Source organism: Apis laboriosa, unplaced genomic scaffold (assembly GCF_014066325.1).
Source record: "Apis laboriosa isolate Shangri-la unplaced genomic scaffold, ASM1406632v1 scaffold5_cov152, whole genome shotgun sequence".
Lineage (NCBI taxonomy): Eukaryota > Metazoa > Arthropoda > Insecta > Hymenoptera > Apidae > Apis > Apis laboriosa.
This window is the reverse complement of record NW_025223857.1, coordinates 4,810,877-4,837,313: the sequence shown is the minus strand read 5'-3', so window position 1 is coordinate 4,837,313 and position 26,437 is coordinate 4,810,877. Positions and strand designations below refer to the sequence as shown.

General features: G+C 37.5%; 1 protein-coding gene across 1 annotated transcript in view; it reads right to left on the bottom strand.

The window, feature by feature from the left end:
- Positions 1–26,437, bottom strand: part of LOC122717854 (small conductance calcium-activated potassium channel protein) — a 222,800-nt gene that overhangs the window by 114,988 nt on the left and 81,375 nt on the right. The window contains exon 4 of the mRNA XM_043942301.1: positions 20,652–20,873. Coding sequence (XP_043798236.1) covers positions 20,652–20,873 — 222 coding nt within the window. The remainder of the gene's footprint in view (positions 1–20,651; positions 20,874–26,437) is intronic.

The following is a 26,437-nucleotide window of genomic DNA, read 5'->3' as shown; positions in this document are numbered from 1 at the left end:
TTTATTCGAGACTCGATAATCTGAACTTTTACATCTATCACGAGATGAATGTTCCCTTTCGCCCATTTCTCGTCGTATTTCTTCTAAATTGCCCAGAAACTCTGCGATAATTCAAGGAATAATATATCGCACAGTACTAAAGACGAGAGAGGAGAAAAGAAAAGAAAAGAAAAAGAGAGGGTTTGGATCTATGTCTGTTTATAGAGTCATCGGTAACCCCATCTAGCGAGCGCTTGCCTCGAGCGCTTGTATAAAAGGAGTTAAATCAAAAGACGTATGAAGTACCAGACCAAGAAGAAACTAAAAAAAAAAAAAAAAAAGAAAAGAAAAACGTTCATAAAATACCTAGCATCACCAAGAAAGCGTAATATATTTATTTCTCCGAGAGAACCACGCTCTGAACACTTTAATACAGTCATTTTTATAAAACACTTTCTTCCGTCCACCGAAGGTCGTAAATACCAATTCCCACGACAGCCATGATTCCCTTGTTTTTCACCTCGACTATGGTGGAACGAACCCTCGTGGAACAAATCAAAAATTTCATCTCTTACTTCGCGAATAAAAAGAAAAAAAAGGGAAAGAAAAACGATATAATTCTTCAAGAACGTCGATCAACAATCTTGAAAATAAAATATCCTTGTAAATTCTTCCTTCTCGATAAAGAAAAAGAAAAAAATCACTCGTAACTCTGCCCTCCGTGGATTTATCTCGACGAGCAAAAATTTTGAACGACGATTCAACTTCTTCTTCCGCTTTTAATTAGTCTCGAAAGAGGGTGGCCGGTATCGTCACACGCGTAATAAACCACGTAATAACGCGCAAACGTCTGCTCTCCGTTCGTGAACTCGAGACGAGAGTTAATTAAATCGAGGATGGTGGGCGCGAGTTTCGGACCTGTTTTTCAATTTTACGAGGAAACTTTCGAATTCTCCACGATTTATTCCACGACTCCGTTTAACACGCGGTTCGCGTGACTCGTGCCCGTGACTTTTGTCGTCGGGAAACGGGGTAAAATATCGTTGTCGGGGCCAGATTAACATCTCGACTAGATAACGCGGGGGTGGAGAAATTTTCGCGGGGGTTGGCACGAAATGATAATCGGTCGTGGCCAGATTTCTCGTCCCAATTCGATGGATATAAATGGACGGAATTGGTGGCCCGAGATAATGTGGAAATTCAATTACGAAAAATGATTAAGACGTTATTGTTCGTAAGATAAGCGAAACGAAACTTGTTGTCCGTTTAATCTATACGTAGTTTTCGTAAAGATTGATGAGAATACGAGAGAATGGTTCAGTTAATCGAAGCAATCATTGAATCGATTAAAATTGAATCTAGTTTCAAAGGAGTGTTATTTTGGACGAATTTTGATTTTTAAATCGATCTCAAGGAACAATTCTCGATTAATCTTCATCGATCCTCTCTCATGACTTTTCGATGGTTTTCATTATCCTTCGTATAACTTTTCCTTTTTTCTTGAATCTAGTTTCAAAGGAGTATTATTTTGGACGAATTTTGATTTTTAAATCGATCCTCGACTAATCTTCATCGATCCTCTCCCATGACTTTTCGATGGTTTTCATTATCCTTTGTACAACTTTTCCTTTTTTCTTCTTTTTTCATGAAACTTTAGAGAAAAGACAGGAAAAAAAGGTCGTGCATATAAAAATTTACGATTATTCAAAAGCTACAATCGTACAACGACGACGATCCACGCGAATGATCCACGCCAGGGAATATAAAACGAGGGAGGGGATGGCTCTCGAGCACAGACAGTTTCGAGAAAACTTTCGGCCAATATCGGAACGCGATACGCCATTAAATGGGATACCGGCCGGCTCGCCATAGTATCGCATTGATTCGCGGTGTAATCCGGCGGAAGCACGAAATATCTGACCGAAACTCGGGCAACAAACGCCCGATTCTGCCTGTATTCATCGTGGCTCAATGGGGAGTTTTGCCAGGGAATTGCCGTTACACTGTTTCTCGATAACCTCGTTCGCCTCGTTTAAACGCGTTTCGTTAGTTACCCGCTGCGTGACGCGTTGCAACAGGATCGAAACTCGATCGAAGCTCGATCGAGACGCTCGTAGTTGACCATCATCCTTCGTTAACTCGCTTGTTTATCCTACGCGGCCCCTGCCAAGATATTGGATGGGTAGCGTCTAAATGAAAATTCCATCCTGTTGTCGTCCACCCTCTCTTATCTCGTATCACTCAATTTGATGAATAGTTTTATATATATATATATATATTCAATTTGAGGAATCGGGAAACGAATGTCGATCCAATATACCACGATGACTCGTTGATTCATCTTTTTTAACTTCTCGTCCTTCGATTCGAGCTTAATAAAAATTTTACGTAATTCAATTTTGTAATTTGAATATTGAATATTGTATGCAACGATTTGTGAAAGATGTTCGAAAAAGAATTTATTTATGTTTTGTTGCCATCCTGAAAACGTCTACGTCTGTTTTTTTCTTTATTTTCCTTTTATACTCGCTTAATTATCGAGTCAAGAAACAAAGAAATATTTCTCATTTTGCAATTATTGCGATTCAATCTTCGAGAGGATCGCAGCACACGATGAATTCGCGCGTGAAAAAGTTGCAAAAGGAAATAAATTATTCCCAGAAGCACGAGTAATGGTCCACGTGGATAAAAGAAACTCGATCGTTCGGGAGTAGATCGTATCGGCGGCAAACACGAGAAAAGAAACTGGGCAAGAAACTATAAGAAGTAGGGGAAGGAGGAAGGGACGAATATCTGCAACGATGGAACGCGGAACTCCACTCCATAAAGTTCTCTGTTTTTCTTGTGGATCGCGTGCAAGAAACGGGTTCCGATCGGCTGTTGGCAAGTAGAACGATAGCTGGAAAATCGTAGGGAAAATTCGAAGGCAGATCCCCCTCTCTTCCCTTTTAATCCCTTCAGCAAGCTTGGAAGGGATGAAAAAAAGGGAAGAAACACCGTTGCTGAATCTCTTTGTGGTAAAACATTATCTTTTCGACGCGGCCAATAGAATATAATTGTTCCATTTCGAGATTTCGAAATATTAAATTTTAGAAAAAAGAAAATATTATAGGAGACTCGTATTAATCTGAAAGACTCGTTCTTTCGGTTTTAATAAAATAAAAAAGAAGTAGATCAGGACAATTGAATTAAATCATTTCTGATAGTATTTTTATATTAACAATAAATTGTAGAAAATATATAATGATACGATTTTTCAAATAAAAAGCATTAACTGTTTAAGGAAATCGTGTTTTGTAACTTTTTATATTAATAACGTGCGAAACATTGGGAATAAAATTTGTTCCAACATAGCTTTTTAAATAAATAAAAATAAAAATTTCATCTATTTAAATTGTGTCTATTATAATTTTCGTCTAATAAAATTATTATCTGAAATATTAACCTATTTAAGATTCTCAGGAAACCGATGATCGAGCGTTTATTCGAATCATGTCTATAAAGCGGAACATGTATGAACTACAGGGTATATATATATATATAGGGAGAGAACAATTGCGTGAAATATGGATCTTCCGTGTAATTATGATTGGCCTGTTAATATTAACCAATGCGTGATTAATAGGAATGCATTTACAAATTTATCGCGATAGTACAAGCTTCGTACGTGTAACACGTCGAATAAAAGCGTATTGGCCACATATCACGGCGAGATCCCATTTGCCAAACTTCGAGAACTTATCGGGAATAAAATTCCATTTGCACTTTCACGGTGAGATACTTTAATATTAGGGTGTCAAAGTTTGGTATAATCGACAAATATCGATAACGTATGGTCCGGATGAATTTTTCTGCTCCTTTAAGATTGGATCATAGAAGAATATATCGGATGAAAACTTCATTTAACTTTTTATACACGTATCCATCCAGCTGATTTATAAAAATTTATATCTATCGTCCGAGTAAAATTGGATAGGATGAAACGTCGCGCGAAAAAAATGTTTTAAAGCTTAATTTCAAATTTAATCTCCCAATAGGTAGACACCTCGTTTCAAATTTATTTTAAACGATGGTATTTTAAACGAATGATGACGTTTTCGTGAGAGAGTGAGAGAGTGAGATTAAATTTCCATTTTAAGAATATTTATAACGTATATTTTTCAATTAATTCGATTTTTCGATTAATTATATAATGAATATTCAAATTCTGCAATGTTAATTACATCATAAAATTGATATTTTTTTTTTCTTTCATCATCAACATTATAACATCGTTCAAATAACATTCCACGTGTCATAATAAATATTAAAAATTCTACGATATTCGTATAAAATTTAAATTCATTCAACATTATTTCAACATCATTCGAGTAATGAATGAAATATTCTACGAAATGAATATTCGATCTCTACAACATTATTTACGTAAACCACATTTTTTTTCGGTCGATGGATTATACCAATATCATCCAAATAAAATTATACGTGGTCGAGTCATAAATATTCTAAATTCAACGAAAAATTTACATAAAATTGGAATTCTTTCATCGCCAGTTGACGCGATATTTCAACATCGGATAATATCCTACGATATTTACACGAAATTGTCGATTCTTTCATCGCCAGTCGACACGTTATTGCAACATCATCCGGATAACGTCTCACAATATTCCGAAATATCCTCACCTGTCTTCGTTATCGATTCGTCCATCTTCCGTCTCTTATGCAAATCGATGAACGCGACATCGAATACGAATACTCCACGAACCCTCGACCCGATATAGATTTCGGCCCCCGCGACAATCCAGTTTGTACGAACGTATATAGCGTCGAATACGTCGGATTCGTTCATGAATTATTGATACGGTTATCGCGGAGTCGAAACACCGCTGCCTTTCCACCGGTGAAAAAAAAAAGCCGCGGAAAATTAACGATTGTCGTCCCGCTTAATTAAATCTCACCACGAAAAAGTCTTTTTAATCGGTTCACAAAACGCGTTACTTTTGCTCGCGTGCAACGTGTATTCCGTTTTAATCGAATTAAATCTTGCGATTAATTTATCGCGGTCCTTTCGTCGTGATTTATCGCGCACGAATGTTTATCTTTTGAATTTCAATATATTAAACAATTCAAGATGAGACGAGATTAAGATTAACTTTTAAATTTTTAGAAATCAATTGAAAGATATTTTTGTTGAGACCTCTTTAAAGCTGATGACTTTCTTCTCTTGTGCATATAATTAAGATATACTTTTGTACCAATGATTGCTGATGTAACACTGTTAAAATATTTATCTCGTCATTTATTTATTTATTTATATTAAATTCAGAATTATTTATTTCAAATAACTAAAGAAGAGTTACGTAGAGTTATCTAAAGAGATAAAAACCATTGAGATACTCAACAAAGTATACCAAAAAGGAAAAAACGTAACAAGAAAGTGTCGTGCAAGTTCAACGAGTCCAAAGGGACCGGCCGACTCCTCCAGCGAACGATTCCTCAACTTCAATTCCCACCGCCAGGTTTCTTCCGTTTCCTGGGGGAAGAAAAGGCGGGCGAAAAACAAGAACAAGGTACACGTTGGAAGCCGCGGGAAACGAAGCCTGCGGTCTCGTAACAGGAAAAGAAAACATCGAGGTAAAGTTCGTTCGCCGAGGGGCGAATTATTCTCTTCTCGAGGCCGTGGTTTATTAGGTCCCGATCGATCGTACGATCGATCGATCGATCGAGCTTCCGGTTTGATAGACGCGCACAGATATTCGAAACGTTTGGAACGACGTTTGCATCCCGGCCGATATATCATTCGTCCACGTTATGTGACAGCGCTCGTCAATGTAACGATTCCACGCTGCGTTACATTTGAAAAGAATTAATGAACGTCACGCCATTTTCCTTTCGGCCATCTTGGTGAGTCGCGATGAAACGAGATGGCGCCGAGTGATGCGGCTAATTTATCTTGGATCGCTTCTTTTTTGCGCGATTTCATACAGAAATTCTGCTTTATCATAGCACGTAATAGTTGCCTTTTTGTTTTTTTTTTTTTTTTTTGTGGAAGGAGAGAAGTGTTCACGGTGTTTGAGATTAATGATTCGTTGTGAATTTGGGAATAGAATATTATGGAAAGTTGCTTGAAACGGAGTTCAACTCTAAATTTGTAAATTTGCAAATTTTCCTTCAATTTGCATCAGATCTTATTAGTCAAGCATTCTTTTTTTTTTTTGTATTTATGATGCAGTATCGTAATCATAAGAGTTGACAAACAAGAGTTCGAATTATTTGTGAATTCTTTCCTTCTTAATCTAATATTATATTAATATCAACGTATTAATCAACGACGTCAAACAAATTCAAGTTGCAACTCACATTTTTCTTATGAATATTAAACTTCTGACAAACACAGCAACGAGTTTCGAAACAATCTTTCCTATTACACTTAAGAAAAAAGAAAAAAAAAAAAAAATAACAGATTTGAATCAATTATCACAAAATTCAATTTCAATAGTTTCTCATAAAACTTATCTTACAAAAATCATTCGTGCATATTCTCAATATTAAAATATTGAAATTCGTGGATTCGAATAAAACATAATACGCAACTCGAAACTCCAAATCAAAGATACGACACTTGAATGAAACTTGAATTATTTATCACTCATTTCCATTCGAAAGCGGCAACAGCTGTACGAGTGAAAAAAAGAAAAAAACTGGAAAGTATCTTTCGATACTTCCACTACAAACAATTTCACTCACGAATCGCGCAATTAAAATATCGAGGATTGCGTGAAGTATCGCGAAAACTTGGAAACTTGGTTTCGCAAATATTAATTACGCGAGAAAGGAAGGGGAGACGGGGAGGGGGTTTTTATCGGCGATAAGTTGCCTCGTTCGGGAACTTTGATGTCATTTTCAACGGGGCCACTTAGTCAACGAAAAGAAATTGGTTTGCTGGAAAAGGTCTGCGGGCCTTTCGCCAATGGGGAAACTTTTTTAATGGAGTAACTTGGCCCGGTGTCGATCCCGTGTAGAAAAGGAGGGATCGGGTCGGTTGTCGGTGATTATAAAGACACGTGAAGACGTTTCAGAAACTTCCACCCCCCTCCTCTCTTTCAGAAGGGAAGGGGTGCACCGCCGTGGAATCGCTCCTGATGGAAAACTTTTCACTTTTGTTGCGCGAATATAAACGTTCGATATAATTTAATTCCGACTCTTTTTCGATATTCGAGGTGAGAGGATTGTCGAGAAGTGGAATATTATCTTGGATGCTTTCGATAAAATTATTAGGTTTCGATATGTTGTAATATATTATACGTATCACGTTTCATTGTTCGTCACGCGATAATGTACGATCCGATTCGATTCGACGATTTCGGATTTGAAAATTCGCGTAAACGAGGATGAATTTATCAAATTATAATCAATAGAATTTTATAACGTCACAATTTTATAAATGTTATCTACTCTCAAGTGGTTTCATGCTTTCTAAAATTGCCGATATCGCTACAAATAGGATGCTAATTAGACTGTGCAGTAAGTAGAATCAAGACTTCTCGAAATCTCGAAATCTCAAACTTTTGGTTTTTCGTTCATATCATCAATTTGTACGGATTCTTCCGCCATCATGAAGAAGGTTAGATTCGCGTAATTATCTCGAAGGTATGCAACCAGGATCAATCATCCTGAATAATTTCCAGGCAAACGGTCACGTGTGTATGCTCCATCCAGGCTGGTGAACTTGATGGAATTACGATTCCATCGTTGAATATTTCACGGCCACTGGTATATATCGGCCACTTTCTTCAATTCTCATCGATCAATTCGCATGGTATGCTTGGTATTTTAAGGAAACACGGGACACGACTTTAAGCAGCATGTTTAATAATTCAGAATTCCAGTCTTTCGCGACACGATTGGACAGCTTCTACGCTTCAACTCGGACAGCTATAGTTAGAACGGAAAATATTCTTTCGGCGCGCAAGGTCGTTGTGATTCAAAGAATCGGGAAATATTCCAGGGAAAAATTAATTAATTCAAGAAAACTTGATCTTGATCCAATTAAATACTAAAAACTTTTGGATCTTCGAAGCGTTGATAAAATGTAGCTATAATAATCATGATCCTATTCGATTTATCCTCGGTTTTTGGCCAAACTGTGACGCGTGGATTCCTTAAATTTGATGGATGTTGTATATAATGTGAAATGTACGCTTCACACGTCCATAGATTTTCATTGCGCGTTGCGATTCAACGAAGAGAAATGTAATTTTCAATATAAAAGATATAGAGTGGACGGTGTGGATAAATCAGAGTTTGGTCAGACAGTGACAAGGTGGCCGTAGAGGTCTCTGAAAAGAGCAAATGTTCCGATTTACGAAGTGGTAAATTATGAACGTTCCTCTTCAATTCTTAATCCCACATGTTTCTTCCTCGATATCCTTTCTCTTCCTATCAACCGTGACATCTTCTTTTTTTTAATCCAAAATACCTTGTATTATTCTCCTAATTAAATTTCATCTTTTGGAGCCAATTTTTAAAAAATTAACGAATGCAAACGCAAAAAAAAAAAAAAAAAAAAAGGAGAAATTCGAAGGTTCGAAGGTTAGGAAAGCAGAAAAACAGTTTGAAAAATCCAAAATATGCGCAACGAACATCCGGCTAAACATCGATCGTAAACTAAGAATGTTAAATTCCCCGTTAAATACGCCGGTATTGCGCGTGCTTCGCTCCAGCGAGAACACGCTGGATTTATTCGATTTATGCGCGCCGTTCTAACGTTTAACTAGAAGTGTCACGTACTCCTCGGAATGCAGCTGGTCCAAGTATTTTGCATGTAATGGAACGCTATGCACCCTTGTCCGTGTATCTCCCTATAAAACCCTACCCTAACACACTTCCAAACAACACGTTTACGCTTTAAAAATTGTTGGCCCAACCTGTTGTAATTTTTGATCGGATATCTTTTTTTATTTTTTTATTTATCTTTGCCAATCACTCGGCCGATGATAGCAATTTTTCGAAAGAGTGTTTCGACACGGAGACATTTTTCTCTCGGTTCGTTTCGACTCAAGCGAGTCGTTAAATTTATCGAAAAGCACAAAGTGAAGAGATTTTCCTTCTCTGGTATTTCCAATCCCAATTTCGAGGATCGCGAGAAACGTATTGGATCGTATTAACGCGCATTCGCGCGATATCTGGACGCGGAAATTTATTCGAAACGAACGGTTGTTTCGAAAACGGTCGCCAATAAGGCAGGTATTCGGCAAATATTCGCGTTGCATTTGCTTCCCGAAACGGGATTATTAAGCAAATAACAATCTCGATTAATCTTTATTGGAGGCAACTGGGTAAACTGGCTGCAGTAAAGCAAAACGATCGTTTATTGTTCGAAGAGCTCGGAGGGGGAAAGATCCTTTATCCAAGGAAAACAACGCGGGGTTCGAGAATAATAAAAAACGACACGTAAATATGTCTTTGTGCGATATCATCAAGATAATATGACGAAGCTGGAACGATTCTTTTATTGCTTCAAAGAAAAAAAAAGCAGCCTCGCAATTTCCACGCAAAAATATACAATATACAAATATATAATTCGAATCGTTCAAATCATTCTTTCTGATTTAAAAAGAAAAAAGAGAAAGAATCCTATTATTTGAAACACACGCGATCGATGATTCGATGAAAATAAATGGACGATTTGCATTGGCGTAGACGACGCAAGTAGACGAGGCGCTTTTTAGCTCAGACAGTAGTACATGAGTAGTCAACGCGTCAGGCACAGGCCAGTTTTGCATCACTGGCGCGAACAACGACACGGAACAGCTCGTAATCCAGTCTCGAATGCACTACCTCCCTATCATTCATCAACAACTCCAACATTATCGCTTAACGTGTTTCCAACTCGCGAACATCTTCCTTTTGTCACTTGCAATTTGTTCGATTAAAAGGGTAACAGCGAAGTAACAAACTTCTCCATTTTCGTTTGACGAGTTCTTCATTCGTAAATGCTTTCGTTTTCAACTTGAATTATTAAACGTGTCGCGCGCTCGAGCGACAAATTGTTCGATAATTTTTCCATACGTTTGTAAACCTTTCGATACTTCTCGTTATTTGTTTCCAGTATTTGTGAATATTAAATGTTCTCTTCTTTGTTATTGGTATTGTAAATATTGGATGCTATTTATTGAATTCCGTTTAAATCGCGATTCGTGAACACGAAAATTTCCTGGATTTTATAATCTATGCGAGCGTAATATCGTGATATCGTTTTTGGCAAATGAACGTATATATATAATTGCTTGAACGTGGATAGAATCACGTTTTATTTCTGTTTACTGAGTGACTTGGATCAACCTGACGTATTCGTTCGTGTGTCATTACGCAAATATATCGTAACGAACGCGCGTCGATATTTCATCGATAGGGAAAAAATAAACAAGCTTTCTTAAAATCCGTTGTACGCTTTCAATTATCAATTTCAATATCACGTCACGGTTCCTTTGACACGGATTTGGATTCATTATAATTTTAAAAATGAATCACCTTTGAAAGAGACAGGATTAAAACCTGTTGTCGTCACTCTTCTCTTACGTTTCACGTACGAATTATTTGAGAAAAATAAAAAGATCTTCTATGTTCAACTCGATCCATCACACGTTACATCAATTAATTAACACAATTGTTAACACAGCGATAAAAAATCTCTTACGTTTCCTGCAACATAAACGTTAAACTACGCGCGTTGCAAATATTTTTTGCGACGAGATGAATTCTTTCGATGGATTAATCGCGCTTCGATAAATCAAAGATTGAGAGGGTGAAAGAGTCAGAGATCGAGATTCAATATTCGAATCGAAGGATCGCCGTATTAAAAAAAATATCTCCCCCTCTTCCGTTTCCTGCGATCAACTCGTTGAATAATGACGCACGCGCGTTGCAAATATTTTCAACGAGATAAATCCGTGCCGAAAGATTAATCACGCGATAAATCGGAGAGCAGCGCGACAGCGAAAGAGTCGATTGATTCAACGTCGGGGTTTTGGTCGGGTTTTCGGCCGAAAAAAAAAAAAAAAAGAAGGAAAAAGCCAGACGATGGAGAGGATCGAGGCCTGTGCGGACTTGAGGCCACTCGAAGTCGCTTTGTCCTCGATAAAGTGGTTTCCGCCAGGGCGATGCCTCGAGAGAGAGAGAGAGAGAGAGAGAGAGAGAGAGAGAGAGAGAGAGAGAGAGACCGTTTCCACAAATCTTTTGTCGTCGCGGCGTCGTTCTGCGAGATAATAATCGTGGAAGGAACTGCACCGACGCGACGAAAGAATGAAGATGGTCCTCGACTGAGAAACAGTCCGATTACGGGGCCCATACGAGGCAGAAAGAGATCGTCGTGCCAAATAAAGTTTGTTCCATTATTTTTAATCTTTATTTTTTTTTTAATACACTTTGTCACTTTTTATTATTCCTTTAATTTCTTTAGTCAATTAATAATTAAATTAAAATGAGTGGATATTTTCGCGGATTTGAATTTCAATGGCCATTTGATATCTCATTATTATATCTGGAGATCAAATTTAAATTTTTTTATTAATTATTAATTTTAAGAAATAGCGTATATATATTTATAACTTGTTTATCAACCATCCTGTGAGAATTATGAGATTTTTGTTAAATGGATGATTTTCTAATTTTATAAGAAGTAAAAATGGAAGAGATACGTCATATGCGTTAACGTTACGATACGTTGTACGTAATTTCTTTAATTATTAAAAAAACAAAAGTGGCATTTGTTTTTTTTATTTTCATTGAAACGAAAAGAAAATATTAGAAGCTGTTAAGTTTTAAAGAACAATATGATGATACGGTTAATGGTTCGCTTTTAAAAGTTGAACAGTCGCTTTTCCTTTTAGTTGCCCTGAATTTTTCATCCCATCTTTCGATTCTTCCATTTCGCGAGGTGGCCGAGGTAACGAGTTGTCTCATGAAAGATGAAAAAAGTAATTCGATGAATATTCCTCATTCTTGATGAAATATCCGACAGTTTCTTGAATAACACGGATGACGACAGGTTTAAGGAACGGACATGTAACGATCCCTTGAAAACGTCTTCTTCGTTCGAAAAACGCAGAGGAAGACTTATAGCCAGTCAACCGCAGCACGCTATCGAAATCGATTTCCATTCGAGCCAAATCTCCTTTTAAAAATTGGAGCTTGTCGTTTTCCACAACCAAGGCCGGGTTTCATCAAATTCTAAACCAAATATTAAACGATACGAACTGCATCAAAGGAGGCATCAAAAGGAGGCATCAAAGGATCAAAAATTTAATCAAAATCAAAACAGGTATACACATATACGAAGAATTTCGACTATACTCGACTATATTATCCGAAACTGGCCGAAAACGGTCGATAATAGAAATGTATATTCGTTTCAAACAAATTTCTATAAAACATATCTGTAAAACGTATCTCCTTTCTCTTGCATCCGCGTTTGAAAAGTCTTTTACTCTATTTAACCGCAACAGTGGATTTTTCGAGGAGTGGAGAGATCGTTTTATTGTATTCTTCGTTTCATCTCTTCTCTATATTTCGAAGCTTTCCTTTTTTTTTCTTCTTTTTTCTTTTTTGTGAATCCATGAAAATCTTTCGAGAGACATTTCTTTTTTTAGATATTTTCCCGGACACGGGATTGAACTAAGTCTAAGTTCGTGAGCCGATTATTAATCACGATTATTTACGAGGTGTTTCGAGTTGAAATTTCAACGAATATTTTCGATACTATTCAATTTTTAATTTTGCGAAGTGATGAAATCAAAAATTGGATTTGTTAAATTGATTATTTTATATATTATGTGTACAAATCGAATTTATTTATTTTATATTGTACTGGGCATGTATCGTGATAAAACAAATTTATCAATATCTGAAATCAGAATGTACAATAATAAACATGGATAAATGGAATCGATCATTTTGCAGTAATTATATTATTATATTTCCCGTTTAAACCATTATATTAATCTTACACATGTATAAAATATCGCGTTAAGAGGATAAAATAATTCTATCTGAAAAACGAAAAAAAAAAAAAAAAAAAATTTCAAAAGGAAATTCATATAAAATTCATCATAAAATATTGTTCCGAAAATACAATAAATTCCACGTAAAATATTTTTCATATTCTTCTCTGTGCAAATGTCTCATTTACACTCGAATAATGAAAACCAACTGTTGAAAATAGCTTGCCAAATATAAGCAGTTTCGTATCCATCGTGATCGCATAACGAAACTGGAAGAGTACGAGAAAAGACGGAAGATAAATTCGAGAATTTTGTTTAACAAGAAGAGAGAGGCACACTAAATATTAATTCGTCCCTCTTAAATAATGAAATAATAAAACGAGTATATTTTTATTATCCATAAACGCATCACGTTCAACGACATTTATTACACTCTCTGCGATACTCTCTAATAATTTCTCTTACGATAACGTTGATCTTCGAACTTATAATTTCCAGATAAAACTTCTCTTTCGAAAATCTGCCCGCATCCGACCGCAGTCGGATCGGATGGATAGCCGTCGAGGAGTGGGAGGAAGATCGAACCGGAATCGATAGCTCCCCTTCGCCCAAGAGTCATCAGATTTACCATCCTCGATCGGTATTACGAACGTTGGAGAGGAACACGTAGAGAAACTCGCGGAGTGGATTCTCCAAGATTTTTATCGTTCACTCGTCGATTCATGGAAAGCTTGGAGGATTCGGTTTGCACTCGGCGGTCGTGCGCCGAGCAAGGATTATCGTGAAATTTCCCGATATATATAAATTCTCCACGCGAATTCTGTACGTGAGAAACGATTTATCGTTAGCATAATCTTTCTATCGTAATTAATAATTAATCTCTTTTCAAAAATTCATGAGAGAGAGGTTTTAATAAACGTTAACATTCATCGGTATCGTTCTTCTTAATAATAATAATAGAAGAAGAAGAAGAAGAAGAAGAAGAACAAAAAAAGGTCTTAATAGATAATATTTTGGATTTTATTATATTTTGGAAATTTCGCGTGATAAGATCGATTTACTTATTTGATCCACCGTGAATCATTTTGAATCACAATATTAAAATTGCGCGATAGAAAGATTATGCTAATCGATTATTAATCTTTATTTCAGTGAAGATCGTCAACTTGTACACAGGACAGAATTAGTTGGAAGATCGTCGTTATATATAGTTTGGCACGCACTTAGAATTTGGCCACGAATCGCGTGATTAACACCCAAACTTCCCTATCATCCCTAAGTTTCAACGTTCGTCGCGATTCCCTGGTTTCATTTCTCTCCACTCGTGTAAATTCGAGTTATATATATATATATATATATATATTGTACGCCAGCTTGTTATTTCGCTTAAACGTGGAGCGGGGCGATGATTGAAACGTTTGTTTTCCAAGCAAATAAAGAGTGAAACGAGATAAAAGACAGCGGGTGACCGAATAAATCATTCTCGCAAATTTTTTCCAAAAATAATAGAATCGTCGCCACGTTAATCAGCCATTTATTTTTCAACGTATTTTTTACGTTTCACCATTATTTATTTATTTGATAATTTGATCATCGATCGATCGAAATTCATCACGTTAGCTTATCGAAACAACGATTAACGAATCGATTAATTACAATTCGGATGGTTCTGGCGATTAGTTTAAATGGCGATTCCATGATCCCCCTTCTGATAATCGATGTGTACGTATTCCGTTTAATTAATACCTTTGCCAAAACGCGATAGCGTAGCGCGGAAAAAGAATCGAATTTGATTTCGATATTAATGAAACGAACATAACACGATTTTTTCGTAAATTTAAATTAATAAACCTATAAATTTCTTCCACTCGAAGCGAATAAAATTTATATTTCCGTATATATATTGCTCCCAAACACGTTCCCCGCAGATCAACCACAATTTTCATGGCCTAATTATTCCTTTATAAAATTAACTGCATCCTCTAATTAAATTAACGTCGTATATCCTCCGATATACCGATGATCGCCTCTTTCATTATTCCTCGGATACACAAACTCGACCAAAGTCTTTAATCATTAATTTCGATCTCCCCGTATCCTTATTAACTCCTGTATCCACTACCTGTTCGCGATTACAAAATTAATCAGAACATAATCGACCGAAAATCGAGGCAAAATGGCAACGATCAATTTCACACAATGCTCCAATTTCCTTCGGAACACACACGAAAAATCTATTCGAAATATCTTTATCATATTAATCACAATAATCGTAACTCGAAATTACATCATACTACGCACTCCTCTTTCATACTGTATACGCGCGTCTCAACTTTCCACACGCGTTAATCTCACCCAAAAACTTTATTATCGATCCGCTCGTGTTCCGATTCCCCTCGAGTACGAACGTTCCAAATTTATAAATTTACAGATCCTTTATCGGCTATCTTCCGCGCAATAGACCTCAACGACACCAAACCTCCCCCAATAAAACCAAAACCTTGGTCCCAATACAGAGTCTCCTCGACTCTCACCTGCGGTTTGCCGGATCTTCGAAACACACGGCCAGATCGTTACTCAAAATTAACTGCTCCATTAAACCTTGCCGCCGCCCTGTTGGCAAATCTCTGGATCCAAGTGTTAATTGGATAACATTGGACGGTTTTTAGAAAGCGATCTTTCTGACGATCTCGCTCGATCTGGATTCGATCGCGCTTTTCATTATCGTTAAAAAAGGCGTACGAAATTGTAATTGATCCGTGAAGAACGCGGGGATCGATGGCAGCGAGGGAATCAAATAGGAGGGGGGAATATTAATTAGAAGCGTTAGGAGAGGACACGATGCTGTGAATCAATCTGTTTCGAAGATTTAACGCCCGGGACATTATTTGATGCCTTTGTAAGCTTTACACGCGTAATCGACTCTTGTTTATGAATCGAGCCATCGAGCCGATCCAACGTAACCGTAAATTTTGTCACGTTGTATAGAAGATTGTGTATGGAAGAGGTGAAATAGTAGATAAATAGCGATTCCCTGTTTATTTACGCGTAGAGAATATTCTGTTATGCTTTGGTATGAACGAATTTTTAAATCGATGCAACACTGTTTTGAATTTTATTATTGGACTTTTTTTTCTTTTTATAACTTTTAGAGAGAAGTTTCTTCTAATTATCTTTTTGTAATCTGAAGGGAATTTAAAATTTCTCTTACGTTTATCGAAAAGATAAACGTAATTGCAAAGAAATTTCCACTAACAATTTTTCTTTTCGCTTTCCAATTTTCATTGAATTATTGACAGATTTCAAAAAAAATTCTAAAGAAAATGCGAAATTATCACGCGGAAACTTTTCAACCAACGATTGAAATTTTAATTAAAAAATATAATTATCATCCCCCCTTCGGAACGACTTACGAATAAATTAGATCGACGAACAGAACGAGGGGATTCTGCGGCCGATTTCGATTACCGTATTTTCGACGATTTTATAAATTTAACGATCCCTCGTTCGCGTGGAATATAGAATTGGAAACGTGAAGCCACCACGTTCATAACCTGTTCAATTATCCAAGACACGGTCTAAATGCCAGAGGCTCGCTTAATAACAACGTGGATCGGCTTGTATCGCAACGATATCGCGGTGATTGTGTCACCGTTATACAGCAGAAGCTGTGGCAGAAGCACAGATTAGTAATTTCATTTTACTTTCGTATGATAATATCGCGAAAGCTGTTTCGCCTCGATCTCGATGCGCTTCATGAACTGTGATTAAGTCCCTCTGTGGGAACTGATACTTCGAAATCCAGAAACGTCCAAATTAAATTTTAGATTTACTTTCAATAGGTACGTTGATTAAACTCGTCTCTTTGAATCTGTTTCTCAAGTTAAATCTTAAATTTTTTTGAAGGATAGATCGAACAGGAATTTTCGACTATCTTATCGTTAGATTATCGTTTTTTTTTTTTTTTTTTTTATTTTGAAGAACTTTGAATCGGCGAGCGAACTTTTAAATTGAATCTTCTTAGAAATTCTAAGAAATGGAAGATTTTTATCTTATTTATTCTCGACTCTGCGCGTACTTTCCATCTTCGTGTCACGATTTTACGAAACGCTCCCTGTATTCCTCAAATATCGAGGTCATACAAAAAATTCGAGAATTTCCCAAAAGAATCGACGTTCCATGGGATTAATCCACGCATGGAAGCTGGAAAAGGCGAGGCGGGTATGCACTATATGTTCTCTGAAGATAAAATAGGGAGCGTCGCGTGGAAAAATTCTATCCTACATTTTTTGATTTATTCACGAATCACCTTCCTTTCCATATTTCGTTGCTCGACGAATATATATTATGATTATATATATCATATAATCAGAGAAAATTATAAAAAATTTCCTACAAAAAGTAACTTAATCTGTGGACAGAAAAATTATACTTATATCTATACGTATTTTTCCATAAAATATCATATTCATTGAGATCAGATAAAATTTCAAAATTTTCCACAAAAAGAACTTATCGCTTATTTTTGCATTCGATCAAATCGATAAATTCAAGAAATGATCGACGAACTCGGTCTTCGCGCTATTAATTCGAAGACGAAGAGGAAGAGGAAAAAGACGAGGCGTGTCCACCAGGATAAATTCTCTCGAGATAAATTTAACGCTGTCTGCTCGTCGAGACCAAGTTTCGAGACTCGGTCTTCCGGAATCGTTGTAATTTACCGAGGGCATGTTTCGAGGCCCATTTCCAAAAGCAAAAGCATTTGTTCGAGCCACTGTTTCCGACCGGTAGACGGTGGAACGCACGGGCAAACGAGCCAAATTGTCGTCGTTTGTTACGCTCGTGGACCGATAATGCGTCCACGGCTGAATTTTGATCGTTGTCGATGACAACCAGCGACCGAATGGATCCACGCGTTGTTCTTGCACTTTCGCTCTAAATCACCTTTTTTTTTTTAAAAAAAGAAAAGAAAAATCGAGATATCGAATTTTTCACATTTTTCGAATTTAGTTTTAACTTGCGACAGAAGATTTCTCTTTTTTAAAAGAGAATTTCTTGATAACGCGAAATTACGTGTATATTATAATAGCAATTTATTTTCTCTATTTATTAATTATTATTTTATTAGATTACGCGTCTTCGTTGAGAAAAGATTTCCCAATCCCTTAAATATAAAGCTCCAATCTTAAGAAGTGAATAAGTATTTTTTTTTTTTCTTTTTCAGAGATGTCTCTTTGATTTTTCAATAAAACATTTCTCCATACTGCTCCCTTTAACACGATATGTCAAGCAAATCAACCATATGCGCTCTTCTCGAAGAAACCGAAAGAACCGAATTTATATGCAAAGGCGAGTCAGTTCGATCACTGTCACTCCTTCGCTGTATAACCCATCTGTAATTTATATTTTAAAATATGGCGATCGATATAATAAGCCTTGCACAATTCAATCGTTTAATTTGATAAGAAAAAGATGGAAAATAGATGACGGGAAGAAAGAAAATGAAGCCGAATTTCCGTGATACGCGACTTTTTTATGCTTGGAAATTTTACGAGGTTACCTCCTTTTGCGAGGTAAAAAATTTTCGATCGTAAATCCGCACGTACGCGGAGAAATCTTTTCTCGAAGTGTTGAAAAAAAAAAGAGTGTTAGTGCACGTGTTGCGATAAGCATGGTATTAAATCTGTCGTCGTCGCGATTTTTCTGCGAATTAAGGAAAGAAAAAGAAGAATAAGATACGTGTTGTCGTGAGATTCCATGTGATGTGATCCAGAAATTTTAATATTTTTCGCGATGTATTATAAGCCTATTTATTATTAGTTGGGATTTAAAAACGGTTTTCACTGTTAAAAGTCTTTACTTAAGATGATGAGAAAACAGATGTTCATACTTTGAACCACTTAGTTGAAACAAGAAGAAGAAGAAGAAGAAGAAGGAAAATATTACTTTTAATTTCCTTTTTACTTTTCCTTCTTACTTTCCTTTTTACTTTTCCTTCTTTGATCTCCTCTTTCCGTCTGTTTTCGCTCTATCACATAATGTTTTCATTTCATCTCTCTTTATTTCATCTTTTCCTTTATTTACTCTCCCTCTTCCTCTCTCTACGTTTTCTTCCTTCTTTTCTCTTCCACCTTCTTTCAATTCCATTCGAAATAATCGATCGATCCACACGCTCTACTCTACTTAATATACTTCCTCCATGGAAACGTATATACGTATATTAATCGAACACAGTTTCGACTGTGCGTCGAAACTCCACGATGCAACTCGAACTCGCCAAACTTCTTATTTCGTGATAAAATCGTAAAAAAATTTATACGTCCAATCTTCTCGATATCTCGATTAATTAAACTCTAGTTCGCAAACTAATCGATCTGCTGCAAGAGATAAATTGGCAGAGCGAAGAAAAAAGGGGCCTCTTTGTTGAACCATCTTATCGTGACGCGTTATCCCGTTCAATAAACGTTTGACAAAAAGAACGAAACGGCGTTGATTCGACGTTTCCCCCGATATGTTGGAGAATACAGGTGACGGTTGGTGCGAGACACAGGCTAAGTTGGTGGCAATACTTCACAGCGGTGAACAATGGTGAGAGGCGTGGTGGATCTATTAAAGAGTCAGTGACTAAACTACTGTGCTCGCATAACCGCACGTACGCACGGCAAAAATGCATTAATATCGCGGGCACACACGTGTCACGACAAGGCTTAACTCACACGAATTAATCCCTTTTGCTTCGAATAATTAAATTAAATCAAGTTAACAATAACACAATTATTCAATTCCCTAGATCTTTAATTTACAAGAGATTGATTTATAATTCTATCGATCTGCAATAATACGTTTGGAAGGAATACTTGTCAAAGAATTAATATTGCATGTGTGATACTCACGTGGGCCGCTAATGGAAGTAGTCAGGTATCGTCTGGAAAATTGGTCGTTGATGTGCGCACAACGCAATGCGACAGCACACGTAATAAAAAAAAAAAAAGAAAAACAATAATAATTTCGTCTCTTCGACGAAATTTCAATTTTTTTCGTACTAATCTTGGTCTCTCGTCACTCGTCATAAATTCCATCGATCGATCGATAGACACGTGTATTTACGTTCCTTGTGTGAGTCGAGCCTTTTATTATTCGTCCCCTCTCGCGAGAACGCTAACGACGTGGAATCGAATCGTTTCGATCTTTTATGCCCGAAATCCGGATTTGTCATCGAAACGAAAGATCGTAACGAGGAAATTAGATCAGACTCGTCGTTTCCCTTCCCTTCTCTGCGTTCTTTTGGAGCAAGTTTACCATTGCAATTAATATCCCTCTTACGTTTCCATAATACCTATTCTATAATCTAACAATCTTTCTTACCTTCTCGATCGATTTGATTGAACAAAATAATTCCAGAAAAGAAAAAAAAATAATTAACCACATCCCACTTATAGATAAAAAAAAAATCCAAGAAACCTGTAATGTAATATTCTTAAAGGAAGAAAGGAAGGAAAAGAAAGAAAAGAAAAAGAGTTCCAAAAGAACACAGTAAGAACACCGTGCGTCAGTGCGTGTGTACGAATTGCTATAGGAAAAATTGCGCTAAATCGTGTAGAGTGGTTTAAGATATGTATATATATATATATATTTATATCAGGCTTAGTCTTAAGTAGTCGTGCCCACCGTCTTGACGTAGTTGACGGTCTCGGCGGTCGCCTCGGTGAGGGCCCTTCGTAGCCGTGATCGTCGGACCTGAGACAGCGTACGTGGGCAGAGTAAGACGCCCTGGGCGCCCTGTGAACCGGAACCAGAGGCAGAACCGGAGCCTGGGCCGGGCACCGTGGCCATTGGAGGCGGAGGCGTCGTCGGCATTGTCGTCGACGACGATTTGCACCACCAGGGGAACTGGGCGTGTTTTTATCACCTTGTTATTCCACTACAGCACTCTTACAGTAATGCTTAGACACAGTGGAGAGAGATAGAGATAGATAGACAGATAGATAGAGAGAGAGAAAGAGAGAGAAAGAGAGAGAGAGAGAGAGAGAGAGAGAGAAAGTGGTTTATTATTACAGGTGCAAGTGGTTGAACGAATGACTTGTAGGTTGTAGTGGACTCTATATGGAACACACGAGAAGAGACAACACACGGGATCATTTAAAGGGAAAGATTGATGCTTTGTTATAAAAAAAAGAGCAGAATTTTTTTTTTCTAATGAGATGATTCGTAAATGCATGTTCGAATTTGAAGAGTTTAAATCTGCATATTGTAACGAGTTAATAAGTGTTTTTAATAGAATAATTTGGAATGTACATTGAAAAATTTGAAATCTCGTTACACTTTGTTTTTTTTTTTTTAATCTTATCAGAACGAATAAAGTAGTAGGTCTCTGCGAAGTTTATACGAGTTTTGTAACTTCGTTTGTGAACTTCGAGCGAAGTACGCAGAATATATATTCGCATGATTATTTTGAATAGATTCGCTCTTGAAATACGGACATACGTACTTATGAATCATCCCACGTCCTGAATAATCATGAAGACAAAACCTTCTTCTCCCCCTTCTTTCGCAAAATTCATCGTCCCACACGATTTATTTATTATTCAATCAAAGACATCACCTTTAACCGAATAACGAATTCATCAAAATCCGGGCGGAGAGAGTGTTTGAGATCAAAGGAGTATCCATAATCCCTGAAACTCTGAAGCAAATCGAAAGCAAAATTATTTTCTTCTTTTTCCAATCTTGAAAATTTTTCACCGACTTTATTCCGAATCAGAGAGACACGTGGCTGATCTGTCCGGATGATGGATACACCGTTTACCCAGGCATCGATTTTCCCTTTTAAATCATCCATGTACAGGGTGATTCATCCCACTGTTTGCCGTGCGGCCAACACACTTTCCCGCCAAACTTCATCATACAAAGTACCCCAGTTCAGGAATGACAAGATGATAAATATAATATAATAAATATAATATAATAATATATATAATATATAATAATAATAATAATATAAATAATATATAATAATATATAATAATATATAATATAATATAATATAATATAATAATATATAATATATAATATAATATAATATAATAATAAATTCCGATAAAAGTTACTCGACCCCACGTGACTTGCGAGATCGTGGAACTTTCGCCAAACTTGTCGTTCTTTTTTTTTTTTTTCTGCTCTTGTCTTCCTCCTCCTGAATGTACCTTGAATGTCGTAAAGTTTCGCAGAGCATGATGACACGCATGGCCATTTGAAACCACGACAAACAGCTCGAAATCACCCGGTGCATCGTGCGAAAGCCAGAGAGAGGGAGAGAGAGAGAGAGGACATAGAGACATAGGTGGAATCATGGAATTAAATAGATCACAGACAAAAAGCAACATTAGTGTTGGAAATATCTTCAATTCTCAATCCTTCTCTGGGCCTGTCTTTCTTTACTCTTCCATCGCGAAGAAAGGGATGTGCTACCTAATGGGGGCAGAAGGGGGTGAAGGCAGCAAGTGAACGAATAATTCGACAAGCGGATGATTCTCTACGTTATTTAAATTGATCGCTATTTTTTTCTCTTTTTTTTTCTTTTGTTCTACACTTGAAAGCTACTGGTATTAGATTAACAGGGTTCAGCTTGCCGTTTCGGCAGTAATGGCGAAGCTATTACGGGTGGCAAGGGGCTACGTAGTGCTGTCCAGCTTTTACATGGCATACATGGATATCTGTGCATGTCCGTTTCAGCGTAAAAACTAGAATGGAGAATGGAGGTTTACTGAAACTTTACTGTTCTACTACTGTTCTAGGCTCGTAGAAAATATCGTTGAAGGCAACTACCAGATGAGGAATCTTTGAATTGTTCTAGTCCATGGACGGTGTCCAAAAACTATAGGGAGGGGAGCGAAGCTAATGAAATTCGAGATTTCTTAATTTAGGACAATGCTGTTCACGGAATGAAACTATGGGCGGAATGAGAACTCGAGACTTTTTTAAATCGACTCTTACAGAAAATTCGTAGGTCAAACCTACCAGCAGAGATACTAACAAAATGAAAAAATTAAAACTTCAGATTCCTATCCCATTATCACTGCCCATATTAACAATCGGTGAACAGCGCTGCACTGGATTGGAAGGTGAACAAGGTCTTCATCAACTCGAACTACGCACGATCCTCAAAATAGCAATAGTTCATGAGATAGTCGTCTAAATCGTGGCGAACAATCGAATGAGAAGCACGAAGGTATCCAGAAATTATTTTCCCAGGCGTGAAATCAGACTCATCAGGGTCTAACGGTGCAAAAGAACTGCTAATGGATGATGATACGAGCAGATGGCGCGCCGCTGCGGCAGATTGATGATGTTATTCTTATCGCGTTCTACTTAAAGGTCTGCCAAACTGCTACTTGCTATCTATCTACGTTGCTCGCGTGGTGACTCGCATACCAATATGCCTGCGTACACGTATGCTCTAGCGATGGTGAGAGTGCGGGGCGAGAGAGGCTTTGGTGGGGAGAGGGGAGAACACGATGTTGTTCGATGATCGAACGAACGAAGATACCAGATGCTGCTCAACAGAGGGCTACTGTGTCGCTACTGTGTGGACATTTGTATCGTTGGTGAAATTTCACCATGGATCCTCTACACTTCGCTCTAACCTCTCATCTTGCGGCTTGTCGGGGATTCCTCCTGGAAACTTAGAAAGCCGATTCTTCAGCCAAGCCTAATGATCGATTCACGCTGCGTGAAATCGATTAATTATTTACTTGTGCGCTACTAGCCACGAGGAAGCTTTGGCTTTACGGGGGAGGAGGGAGGAGAGGCTTCGTCTACTGAAAAGGTTCGAAGGATAATTTTCGAGTTTGTGCAAATTATGCACCGGATTCGCACGACGTCGAGAGACGTAATCTCTCTCTCTCAACTGATTTCTTCGAGCTCGATTTAACCCCCTTTGATCGCCAACCAACGAGGCGAATAATTCGCGAGTCGAGTAAACATCTTGTATCGAATGTGTTCAGACTATTGTTTGCGATGAAAAGGGTTAACGTTAAGTCAAGGCGATAAATTGAGCGACGATCTTCGAATTGATCTTCGAATTGATCTTCGAAGATCGGCATTTGTTCTTCAAGCCCCATTCCGTTGCGAGTGATTGGCTCGGATTTTTCTACCAACGCTTGAACATCACTCAACACGCTCGTTGAATCGTTTCGTTGTACAAACTCGAATCACGGGTATCAATCTCTTGTATGCGCATCGATATTCCATTCCAAGGTAAAAAAAAGAAAAGAAAAAACACAACTTCTCGAGTCCAAAGAATCAACGACATTTCGATTATCCTCCATAACACACAAATTTCCAAAAACTTGATCGAAAAACTATCCCTCTCCCTCCCTTCCCCCTTCCATTCGACCATCCGCGGAAAATAATCGCTTTCCAATTTGCACGCAGCCAGAAAGAAACGCGGAACAGAAAGTATAGGTGAGGAAAGGAGATTATATTATATCTTGGTTATATAAATTACACCGTTTAACGGGATAGGCGATCACGAGGGGTGGAGCAAAGGCGGAAAATATATTCGGTTCGAGAGCGTTCGGGCCCGAGATTACGCTGATTCCGCGAAAATCCGGCAGTCCAATAATAGCGCGGCTACTCCGCTGAAATCCGCAAAACTGCAGACTTGGGAGTGGCTGGTTACGGGGGCGACTCCGTCGCGGAACACTGCTTGGAGCGACCCAAAGGAAGGGATCTATTCAAATGCGGTCGAGTCACTTTGGATCCACGTTATCGAGTTGGCTTCATCGGGGGTGAAAGGTTCGAAGCCCGTGGTTGGCTCGATGCGGCCGCGCCGAGGGGTGGGAAAGGGTTTCTTTCTCGGTTCGAGAGGGGGGTAACAGACTTTGGAAGGAAAGTTTGGAGGATTGGAGCGTTCGATTTTTTTTCAATCAGAGATTTTTTTTTTTTTTTTGATAGACTGTTTGGAAAATTGGAAGGAAGAAGAGGGGAAGAATCGAAATTGAAAAGCGAAGGAAATTGAGTGAAATGGAATCGTCGAATATTCCTTATTGATATTATTCGTCAAACTTGATTATATTGATATATTTACGAAGAGCGATTAACATTTGTTTTTTTCTTCTACTTATTTTTCTACATTGTGTTGAAAATTAATTAATCAAAATTAGGATAGGCGATAGGAATTAATTATATACGACGAAACAAGAGTAAAAATATTTCCGATGAAAAAAAGAATTTGCCAATTTCAATAAGATCAAGAGGCCATCTAAAAATTTCCCTATATAAGAGGATCGAGCTATTTTGCTGTTTCGCATTCATGGAAACGAGTGACTTGGCAAGTGACGAAGACGTCAAGATGAATAAAATCCGACTCGATCGTCTATAAGGATCATCTCTTACGAGATAAAGAAGCTACGAAATTTTAGTTTTTTTCGTGGCTTAGACTATCTTACAAGGGTCCTTCAAAGGAGATTCGAGATACGATTAGTTGACTTTTTTGCTTATAATCGAGGCTACGAGGGTAGTAGAGGGTTAACGATCCGAGACAACGAGTTTGCGACCAGTAGAAGAAATAGAAAATGTGTCCTTAACGAAGCTATGACCCTTTGAGACCCTTCTTCCCTTTCCTCGAAAGGAATATTTTTCCCACGATAAATCCGATAAATTTCATCAAATCTTTCTAATTTTCTTTTTTTCAACTTCAAATAATCTTTTGGATCTAATTTCTGTTCCGTAAATTTTAAAACTCTATGATTTTATTATTAAATCAAACGATAATTTTTATTCGTAATTAAGTTAGTTTTAACATTTTTTTCTCAAACTTTTATCAGATTCTTTTAATATATATATCTCACGGAAAATATGAACGTGTGTATCACCGAGCTATTCGAAAAGATAACACGACCATAATAATCACGCGAACTGCGCGCAAATTTCCACGAGAATAATATTCAGGTGGAAATAAATCTGGCGTTAATAAAGATAGCGATCTCGAGCATTGAACGTTTCTAAACCAAGACGATCCATTGAATCAGGCGTGACTCGAGCGTTTTACACCCTCGAACGAGTATTTCCTGGAACAACAAGTTGGATGTGTCTTGTTGGTGAAAGTTTTCGGTTCCATTGTTTGGATGGATATTGGAACCGGGTCGTCTGGCGGCGCCGGATCCTAAATATTTCAAAACTGAGTGACTCGTCTGCTTCCGAAAGTGTAATGCACCGACCAGGAATCGGAAGTTATACCGCCACCGCGACGTTTGTCCATGATTTCCGCGATGAAATTTATTACCAGAACACTCGTCACCTGGTCGTGAAAGGGCTCAAGGGATTTCTCCAACCGTTATCTTTCTCTTCCATTAAATTTTAAAAGTATTACACTGTTTACACTGTTTTATATATTATTCGAATGAAAAAGTTTTGTTTACCTTTCTTTTTTTCCTTTTTGTAATTTAAACGAC